This window comes from Hordeum vulgare, chromosome 7H, assembly GCF_904849725.1.
Source record: "Hordeum vulgare subsp. vulgare chromosome 7H, MorexV3_pseudomolecules_assembly, whole genome shotgun sequence".
Lineage (NCBI taxonomy): Eukaryota > Viridiplantae > Streptophyta > Magnoliopsida > Poales > Poaceae > Hordeum > Hordeum vulgare.
This window is the reverse complement of record NC_058524.1, coordinates 89155796-89166581: the sequence shown is the minus strand read 5'-3', so window position 1 is coordinate 89166581 and position 10786 is coordinate 89155796. Positions and strand designations below refer to the sequence as shown.

Here is a 10786-nt window from a genome sequence, read left to right as displayed (position 1 = left end):
AAGTCCAAGACATGAAAGAAGTAATCACTAAAACCATAACACTCTGGCGCGAAGCAGACGCGACAGCTTTGGAGCACCCGTTTGGGGAACCACCGTGAAAGATTGTATTAGCCCCCAATTTTTTTGAAGTTTCTTCTTTTTACTTCCTTGATCATGTGATCGCAACTCCCCCCAGATGTTTTTCTTTCTCCATGTGCTATCTGCTATAATTTAAAAGCCAGCGGTTGCTGGATCTTTCAAAAAAAAATATCCACATCCACATCTATATATATATCAATATAAAAAAAAACTTATAAGGACAATCCAATCAATTAGGACTATTAAACCATACCAATCCAACGACTTAGAATGTTCCAATAGGGAGCGGTCAACATGTTTAGCATACAATTAACACCACACAAATTCGAACGCATGTGTTAATCACATAATTAACACGTGATTGATACACCCTGTAATACAAGCGCGTACTTAGTTTCCTCCCAAATACCAACGTGCATTGCGCATTGCTAGCGCCAAGTAAACAGCTGATCTGTTCTGTCACTAGAAAAAAAAACATAGTTGTTCTGTCGCGGGAAAAGAAAGCGTCAACAGAAAATAAACGTGAACACGTGGCCTGCCTTCTTAAAAAAAGAGAGAACACACACTACAAACAGCCACCATCCTCTTTTTTAGAAAAAAAAAAAATAGCCACCATCTCGCGTTGAATCGGAGCGCTCACCGCATTTCCAGGATCCTGCATCGAATACGGAGATGGTGGCTGTTTTTTTTTTTTGCACGGTCGTACTCTTCTACTCGGATCGACGCAGCGACCCGTCACTCGCGGGCGCTATTTAAGGCCGGGACCGCAGGACCAGCCCACCAGCTCCCCCCACCCCCCGCGCGCGCGCAGTTCGTTCCGCCTCCCACGTCGCACGCTACGGCCACCTACCACCCGCGACGACCGGACCGGGGGTAGCAGCAGCGCGCGACCAGCCGGGGATAGCAGCCAGCAGCCAGCAGCAATGGAGGCGGCGGCGGGAGTCGCGATGCAGTCGCGGGCGGTCGGGGTCGCCGGAACCGGCTCCTGCGGGCGCCGGAGCGGGGATGGCCGGGCGCGCCCGGGGAGCCTGCGAGTCGGAGGCCCGGCCGCCGCGCCGGTGCTGCGGGCTCGCGGGGCCAGGCCTGCCGACCCGCTCTGCTGCCTCAAGACATCCAGAGGTTTGTCCGTCCGATTCTTTCTGTCGTTCGCCATTCAATTAATTAGTTTTATTTAAGCTCAGTTGAATCATCGGTGATGCTTTCGGGAATTGGCCGATGATAATACTTTATTGAGACTCTGGGTATCGGGGGAATATCTATGATCTTGCATGAGGACGTATCTTTGGTGGTTGGTGGCAAAATTTGCAGGGGGGATGGTTGCTCTGATGTTGATTCGGAGTAAACAAACTGTGGTTACCCGTGGACTAAACAGAGCAATGTGGTTCAGGGTAGGTAGCTGATGGTTTTGCCTGGTTAAATAGCCATTACTTTGTTTTGAGAGGGACAGAAAGCAACTGCCTCATGGTGTATGGGAATATTCTTTCATCTTAACTGATGGAATTTATACCCCCCCCCCCCCCCCCCACACACACACACAATAAATAAATGTAACTGATAGAATTTAAATCGTGTCCGAGGAAAAGAAATTGACGGAATTTAAATTGTGGCTGAGAAAAAAAGCTGATGTAAATTGAATTACGTGCGGTAAATCTTGTTGTCGAATTTGTCCGAGGAGGTAGTACAACTGAAATTACCTAATTGTATGGTACAACAGTGTACCCCCCCTCCCCCTCTTTAGAAAATATAAGGTGTATAAGTTTTGTCTGAAATTGAAGTTTTCATAACTTTGACCAAGTTTATTTAGGACACGTTTATACTGCGTATTAGGTTCAGCTAAGCTGTTTAGTGTAGTCAATTATTTGCAGCACATGCTATAGAACTTAGTCACACACTGCATATGTTAAATGATACGCCACATCTTAATATTTTCTCTTGGGTGGTTTCCTGACGAGACGCACAAGCTGATTAGTCAAACTGACTTTTCTTTGTGACCTTATTGTGTGTGGTACAGGTCATCAGAGCTTGCATAACTCAGTTGACGAAGCCCTCTTGCTAAAGGTATATACTTTATACTGAAAAATTCCTGATATGAATAAACCAAGATGTTGCTTCTGGGCATTTTTTTGACTAAACCGTATTGCCTTTCAGAGGAAAGCAGAGGAAGTTCAGCTCGAATTGAATGGGCGGTGTATTTACCTAGTTGGTTAGTTCTTGCACCTGCCTGTTTGATGTTACCTACAGTTAATTTATCTTATTTGCCTCTCGAACTAATAACAATGGGTTCACACTGCAGGAATGATGGGCTCTGGAAAGAGCACCGTGGGCAAGATATTAGCGGAAGTCTTGGGTTATTCATACTTTGACAGTGATAGTTTGGTCGAACAGGCAGTCGGAATGCCTTCCGTTGCTCAAATATTTAAGGTTCATAGTGAAGCATTCTTCAGAGACAGTGAGGTAAATATACTAAAATAAATCCCTGAATTCTGTTGACATTTTGGTCTTTTATAGATTTCATGTGTTTGTAGTAATTAGAGTGGAAAGACTTATGGACTAACAATTTCTGTGATTTCTTTACCTACTTGTCTTGCAGAGTAGTGTTTTGAGAGATTTATCCTCAATGCATCGACTAGTTGTTGCTACTGGAGGTGGTGCCGTCATTCGACCAGTCAACTGGTATCGGACTTACTCTGATCTTGCCACCGTCTCATTTGTAATCTGTCATGTAATCCTGTTTTCTCCTTTAGATGAATAATGGCACTGATCTCTGTCAATTTTCCTTACTTTCAGGAGATATATGAAGAAAGGTCTGTCTATCATGTTGGATGTGCCTTTGGATGCGCTTGCGAAGCGAATTGCACAAGTTGGGACTGCTTCTCGGCCCCTTCTAGATCAGCCATCTGCTGATCCATACACAGCGGTACGTACTCTAAAATTTTGAAATAAAGTTGTCTTAGCATGCTCATCACATAAAAATTAATAGCTGTGTTATGAAACACTAAATGAGACAACAAAAAATTACAGTAAACATCCCTGCAATTTCTCAAGTTGTTTGCATCTTGATTGGTTATACACATCTGTCTTTCTCTATATTTGCATTGCACTAGTGAAAATGCATGACTCGTTGATTTGGTGCCTCAGGCTTTCACGAAACTCAGCCTGCTCGCTGAGCAAAGAGGGGATGCTTACGCAAATGCCGACGTAAGGGTCTCTCTTGAAGGTATGTCAGATGCCCCTGGCTTCATGGTCATAGATGGGTCTCGAGACCCCGGCCTCTCCCAAGCGAAGTTGTAATGCCCAAACAGAGAATAACACAACTGGTGTTTACCTTTGCAGAGCTTGCAGCTAAAAAGGGTCATGATGATGTCTCTCAGCTAACCCCGACTGATATTGCTGTCGAGGTATTGTACTTCTCAAGTCAATTGTTCATGTGCTTCTATTTTTGCGAAGAATTATTCGTATGCGCATACCATGCTTTCTCCAATGCACCCACTCCCTCGAAAATAATTTCTCCCTGATGTAACTTACCTGTTTTTGTTTCAGGCCCTGCAAAAAATTAAGAATTTTGTCACTGAACATTCCATGGCCAGTGGCCCATTCGCCGACTTATAAATTGGTTCCGGGGACGAAGGATGCAACCTCAGGCTGAATGCAACCCTTGTAGAATTTCGGCCCCAATTTGTTTGTACCTTGTATCTTCACTTTGTATCGCTCAACGTTGTTGATTCATTCTTTATACTGAAAAAGGAGCTGTGCTGAAGCATGCTCTGGAAATAATAAAAGAATAACGGATGGAGCTAATGTTAAGAGCTCCACTGTTACGAGATCATTGCACTTGCATTTTTCACTCAGCTGTTCTTTCAAACAGACAATTGTCAAAGTAGCATTACATTGGTGTTCAGTTGTCAAAATACCATTGCATACAAAGTACTCCTAGTTGTTAAAGTGCCACTGAATGAAATCAGCTCAACAGCGTTTCGCCATTCTTTGTAAGAGCATCTCCAACAGACGCGCTAAATAAGCAGCGCACCCTAAAAACAGGATGCGCTGCCGAAAGTAGCGCTCCAGCAGCCGTGCTATAATCCCGTGTGCGGTAAACACGCGCCAGCGCGCTGTGAAATCTCGCGTGCGAACCACCAGATCTGAAACCCCCTCGCGTGGGCGCCTCCAACCATACCTGCCGTCGGTGGTTCCCCCGACTCTCCCCAACGCCCCCTACTTCTCCCGGTGTCCACCGTTGCTTCTTCTACCTGCTCTCCTCGCCGCCGCCCCTGGAGCGCTTCGTTCCTCCGACGAACATCGCTCGGCGGTCGTTTGTAGCTCGGTGCCCACAAGGTGTTTGACAAAATATTTGCAAAATATATATTGCTTAACTTTATATTTATAGATGAATTTGGTGCATGTTGTTTGTAGTTTTAAATTAGTTTAAATTCAAGTTTGTAGATGGGTTCGTCCTATGATTCTTCCGATGAAGAATTTGATCTTCAAGAGGAGGAGGAAATCGTAATGATCCTAGCTATCCACGTCAAAAAAAGCTCCGCGCCCACAAGGTGTTTGGCTGCCTTTTTCGGAATGCCCGGATCTTACAATGACATCAATATTATTCGATGGTCACCACTCATGAATAGGATTACAAATGGTGAAACTCCACCTATGGAGTTTGTAGCAAATGGTCATACATCCAACTATGACTACTATCTTGCGGATGGTATCTACCAAAGGTGGTAAACATTTGTGAAGCCATTGAAGGCACTGCAAAGTAAGAAAAATCTTGATTTTAACAATGCTCAAGCGGCGGCTAGGAAAGATGTGGAGAGAGCTTTTGGGATTTTACAAGCCCAATTTGCTATTGTCAGAGGACCAGCTAGATTTTAGGATCAAAAGATCCTTTGGTACATCATGAACGCTTGTGCGGTCATGCATAACATGATCATCGAGAATGAGCGTGGGCAAGATTTAGACTATTCTCAGCTTGTGGGGCCCATGTGGTTCCTCCAACCCTAATTCCAGTCCTATAAATTCACATCTTCGAAGAAAAAAAAATCAGGAGAAGATTTCATCGTGTTCTACGACAGGGAGTCGCCGCCACCCCTGTACTTCCTCGGGAGGGCTGATCTAGAGTCTGTTTTGGGCTCCGAAGAGGGGGATTCGTCGCCGTCGTGATCACGAACCCTTCTCCATCAACAATTTCTATGATGCTCACCACCAGGAGTGAGTAATTCCTTTGTAGGATCGCTGGATGGTGATGTGATTTGGATGAGATTGATCTTGTAATCGAGTTAAGTTGATAGGGCTTGATCCCTAGTATCCATTATGTTCTGAGATTGATATTTCTATGACTTTGTTATGCTTAATGCTTGTCACTAGGACCCGAGTGCCAAGATTTTAGATCTGAACCTATTATGTTTTCTCTGAATACGAAAATCTTGAGATCCTATCTTGCAAGTTGTATGTACCTATTACGTGTTATGATCCACATTCCCCAAGGTGACAATAATTGGGATTCTTTCCGGTGATTGCGGTGGTATGAGGAGTTCACGTATTCATCATGTGTTAATGATTTGTTCTAGTTCTCTATTAAAAGGAGACCTTAATATCCCTTAGCTTCCATTTGGACCCCGCTGCCACGGGAGGGTAGGACAAAAGATGTCATACAAGTTCTTATCGCAAGCATGTATGACTATATACGAAATACGTGTCTACATTAATTATATTGATGAATTGGAGCTAGTTATGTGTCGCTCTAGTGTGTAACTATTACAAGATAAATTTCATACATATCTATCCATCGCTGATCCATGTGCCTATGCTTTACACATACTGAATCTTGCTAAGTTACTACTGCTGCTGCTACTGCCACAAGTGCTACAAAATTATTGCTATCACTATCACTGTTACTACTATTACTTGTCGTGCTACTAAATCTTTGCTGCAGATAGATATCCTAGGTGTGGTTGAATTGATAACTCAACTGCTAAGGCTGATAAATATTCTTTGGCTTCCCTTGTGTCGAATCAATAAATCAGGGTGAAAATACTACCCGCGAAGACTATTGTGATCCCCTACACTTGTGGGTTATCAAGACCTTCTTTGGCACCGCTGATGGCGAGCATAGCTATATTTATTGTGTTAACTTGAGAATATCCAAGTGCTACTATGAAGAATCTGAAAGATACTCGGACCAAGATAGTCCCCTATCGCATGAGAGGAGGTAAGGAACTGCCATCTAGCTTTGGTTTTGATTCACCAACTGTTTTGAATCAGCTTATTACACCACCGCCTGTTGCTCGTTTTGACGTATCACATGAACTTGATGATGGTACTTCTGAAATTAATGATGATACTACTCCTATATTTGATGAAACAAAAACTGTACCACTAAATAAATTACATGATGCTCATATTGCTAAATCTAAGGAAGTTGAAAATGCTGAAACTGATGAAGATTTTGAACCACCTATTACACCTTGCTCTCCCAACAGATATCACTACTGGAATTCATAAATTTGCCGTCAGCCTGGCCTTTGTCGTCTGCTGACGCATGACAAAGGTACTCTTTGCCGTCAGCTGTTGCAGTGCTGACGACAAAGAGGTGTCTGATGGCAAAGGTTTATTTTGCCGTCCGCGAGCGGACGACAAAGAATATCTATGCGGACGGCAAAGAGCGGGCAGACGGCAAAGCCCCCACCCCCACCCACCCAAACGACCGAAACCCCCACCCCACCCACCCCTCCCCTTTGCCGTCTGTCTGGGGGGTCCTTTGCCATCTGCCTGGGGGCACGACGGACGGCAAAGGGGACGGCGGTTGCCCCCACCCGATGCCTCCCCATCCCGCCCCTTTGCCGTCTGCCTCGGGTCCTTTGCCGTCTGCCTGGGGGCACGGCGGACGGCAAAGGGGCGGCCCACCAACCACCATCAGGCCAACCCCCTCCTCCCATGTAGCCCCAGGCCCCTGCTCGAATCCACCCCGCGCCCGACGTCCCTCCCGCGTCGCCCCAACGTCCCTCCCCTCACCGCGCCGCCCCGACGTCCCCGAAGCAGCCCCCTGTGCCGCCCGCCCCCGGTGCACCGCCCCCTCTCCTCACTCGCCGACGGCCCCTTGCGCCCCCTCTCCTCACTCGCCGCCGGCCCCCTGTGCCCCCTCTCCTCACTCGCCGCCGGCCCCCTGCGCCCCCTCTCCTCACTCGCCGCCGCCCCCCTGCGCCGCCCCCTGCGCCGCCCCCTCTCCTCACTCGCCGCCGCCCCCTGCGCTGCCCCCCTGCGCACCCTCCCCTCACTGGTCGTCCCCAACTCCGGTAAGATTTTTTTTTTAAATTTGATAGTTATTTTTTTCTATTTTTTCTGTTAAATTAGATAGTTAGATTATTAGGTACTAGATAGAAAAAAATAACTTAGAGGATAGTTATTTTAGGTAGAATAAAATATATAGAAAAAATAGATAGAAAAGAAAAAACTTAGAAGATAATAATAGAAGAAAAAAACTAGAAGAAAGAAGAAGAAGAAGAAGAAGAAGAAGAAGAAGAAGAAAGAGGAGAGGAGGAGAAAGAGAAAAGAAAGAAGAAAAAGAAGAAGAAGAGGAGGAGGAGGAGAAAAAAGAAGAAGAAGAATAAAAATAAGAAGATGATCAAGAAGAAGAAGAAGAAGAAGAAGAAAAAGAAGAGAGAGGAAAAGAAGAAAGGAGAGGAAAAAGGAACCCCGACACCCCGGCACTGACCCTCGACCCCCGACCCCTGACGCCCGACGCCACTGACCCTCGACCCCCGACGCCACTGACCATCGACCCCCGACCCTCGACCCCCGACGCCCGACGCAACTGACCCTCGACCCCCGACCCCCGACACCTGTTCGGCCTCTTGTTGACCGAAAAGACCCCAAACCCCGATGCCAGTGACCCTCGACCCCCGACGACACTGACCCCCGACCACCGACGCAACTAACCCCAGACCCCCGACGCCACCGACACCCGACACCACCGACCCTCGACGCCACTAAGCCCCGACCCCCAACACCTCTTCTGCCTACTGTTGAATGAGAAGGTGCATTTCGGCCTTCTAGAGGCCGACGGGGGTCATAGTTTTGTAAATTATGAGTTAGGCCTCATATTTTCCGCTTATGTTAATTATAAAAACATCGTATTTGTGTTGATCGTGTGAATTTCAATGTGCAGTTGTTCGACAACCTCCACGTGCGTTGGACGAGCTCCGCCCTTGCGTTTGTTGGTGAGCACAAATGACTTCTCCTACTACCCCCTTAATTTGCTCTGTCCCGGTCTTCGTGCCGATGAAACTTGCTAGCTATAGGTTTCTTCAATCATGAGTATGCGTGACCAGTATGCGTCTCCTGTTCGAAAGGGCGACATCTATAAATATGCATTTCTTTGCATATTTATAACCGCCATCCTTTCGAATTGTCCAACATTATCCATGGATAGCCCGAGTATGTGTAGATTGGGTTCGTTTTCCCATATGTTGTGCTCTGGATCCGATGCAGAATTTCGTCAGTGCGTCCTTGTTGTTCTCCGGGTACACATCCTCTTTGCTTATTGCCGAGACGTGTATCGGGAGAATAGCGGGGAGGTGCTGCTGAAATGCTGCGTCGCATGTGGAGCAGAGCATGGGAAAACGAACCCAATCTACACATACTCAGGTGGGATTAGGACCTATCTTTACCTATTAGCGTGTAGGTTGCATGGACGTAATAAAACTGACAAACTTGCTTAGCGTATGAATGTAGATGATGAATTATATATTTATTTCTTCTGCCCCCATAGGTAGCTAGGCAACATGAGTGATCGTTCTTGGATGTACACTGGTCACCCTAGTCAGAAAGACATGACCCATGAATGGTTAACAAAAACCAGGGGGTTTGTGAGAGCCGCATTTGCAAATGGCCAGCAAAAAACATGGTGCCGCTGTCCCAACTGCGACAACTGGAAAAAGCAGACAGAGTTTGAAATGGGTAAACACCCGCAGAAGTGGGGTTTTACGCCTAATTATACGGTGTGGACTTTTCATGGTGAGTCTGACCAACGTGCCAGAGCTGAGGTGATTCGTCGTTGCACCGACGAGCATGGTACCGGGATTGAAGACATGGTGCAAGACTTTGATGATGCTCGGGATTCGGACGATGAGATGGAGGAATCTGCAAAGGCCTTCTATGAAATGTTGGAGTCTTCAAAACGTCCTCTCCACGAGCAGACTGAGCTTTGTCAGCTGGATGCCATCGCGCAAGTAATGGCTCTGAAGGCTCAATTCAACCTAGGCAGAGAATGCTACGATGCGATGATGACGATATTTGGACGCTTTATACCCAAAGGCCATGTACTGCCTGCAAACCTGTACCAGTCAGAGAAAATCCTCCGTGTACTTAAATTGCCCTATGAGAAGATACATGCCTGTGAGAATGGATGTGCCTTATTTAGGCTTGAGTATGCGGCCTTGAACTATTGCCCCATTTGCAATTCTTCCAGGTATATTGTGGTAGACAAAGGTATGGGTGAGAAGAATCAGACCAAAATCCCCATTAGTGTTCTTCGGTATCTGCCAATCGTACCAAGACTTCAACGTATTTTCATGGTCGAAGAGATGGCCAGACAGATGACATGGCACAAATTGGGCAAAAGAACCGAACTAGATGCGGATGGGAACAAGATGCTGGTACACACTTCAGATGGTTTTGCGTGGAGGCACTTCGATGCATTACATAAGGATAAATCGGAAGATCCAAGGCAACCTAGAGTTGCCATCAGCACAGATGGGTTCAATGTGTATGGTATGACGGCAACACAATACAGTTGTTTCCCTGTATTTGTCATTCCACTAAATTTGCCACTCGGAGAGATTATGAAAAGAAAGAACATTTTCCCGACGTTGATAATTCCAGGGCCCAACTATCTGGGGAAGAATATGAATGTGTACATGCAGCCGCTTAAGGATGAGTTGCAAGAAGCCTGGGATAATGGGATCAAGACCTACGATGCGGCTACCAAAACAAATTTCAAAATGCATGTGTGGTACATGTACTCGACGCATGATTATGCGGCGTTGCGCTATTCGCTGGCTGGTGTGTGCATGGAAGGTTCTCGTGCACCACATGCAAGGCAGCTCTTCAGTTCTGTTGGCTGCAGGCTGGTCGCAAGTATTCTTGCTTCGAAATGCATAGACAATTCCTGGATCCTGTCCATAAGTTCAGAAAAGACAAGAAGAATTTCATCAAAGGTAGAGTTATCAAAAACACTGCACCAGCTGCGTTGACAGGCCAACAGACCCTTGATCAGTTAAACGCTCTCGAGCCTGATCCTTTGCGTCCAGGATACTTTAAAGGGTATAATACGAAACACGCCTGGACTCACAAGTCATGCTTATGGGATCTGCCTTACTTCAAATACCTCCTTTGCCCACACAACATCGATGTGATGCACACTGAAAAGAATATTGCGGAGGCCATTTTTGGTACATTGTTTGGCATAGAGTGGAAGTCAAAAGATAATCCTAAGGCTAGAATCGACCTGGAGGCTCTATGTGATAGACCTTGCAAAACTCGCGACAACGGAAAGGAAAGCAAAGCATAGCGAAGCCAAAGGCATGGTTCAATCTTGAAAGGCTAGCTATGAGGGAAATGCTATTGTGGGTGAAAATGCGGTTGATCTTCCCCGATGGGTATGCTGCGAATCTAAAGAGGGGAGCGAGTCTTGAGAAATTGAAAATATTTG

The 10786-nt window shown here is 46.2% G+C and overlaps 1 protein-coding gene across 1 annotated transcript; it reads left to right on the top strand.

Moving 5' to 3' along the window:
* Nucleotides 1–861: 861 nt before the first annotated feature.
* LOC123412235 (shikimate kinase 2, chloroplastic-like) lies at nucleotides 862–3912 on the top strand. Its single transcript, XM_045105176.1, has 9 exons — nucleotides 862–1197; nucleotides 2090–2136; nucleotides 2227–2281; nucleotides 2372–2532; nucleotides 2669–2751; nucleotides 2866–2995; nucleotides 3217–3295; nucleotides 3412–3476; nucleotides 3619–3912. Exons 1-9 carry the CDS (start codon nucleotides 1002–1004, stop codon nucleotides 3685–3687), a joined length of 885 nt encoding a protein of 294 aa, XP_044961111.1. The 5' UTR covers nucleotides 862–1001; the 3' UTR covers nucleotides 3688–3912.
* The last annotated feature ends 6874 nt before the right edge of the window (nucleotides 3913–10786 follow it).

Excerpts from the sequence above, each read along its gene's own strand:
- LOC123412235 (XM_045105176.1), top strand. The coding sequence starts at position 1,002 with ATGGAGGCGGCGGCGGGAGTCGCGATGCAGTCGCGGGCGGTCGGGGTC. Across the intron at positions 2,137-2,226 it reads ACGAAGCCCTCTTGCTAAAG|AGGAAAGCAGAGGAAGTTCA; the intron begins GTATATACTTTA and ends ATTGCCTTTCAG. Across the intron at positions 2,282-2,371 it reads GCGGTGTATTTACCTAGTTG|GAATGATGGGCTCTGGAAAG; the intron begins GTTAGTTCTTGC and ends TTCACACTGCAG.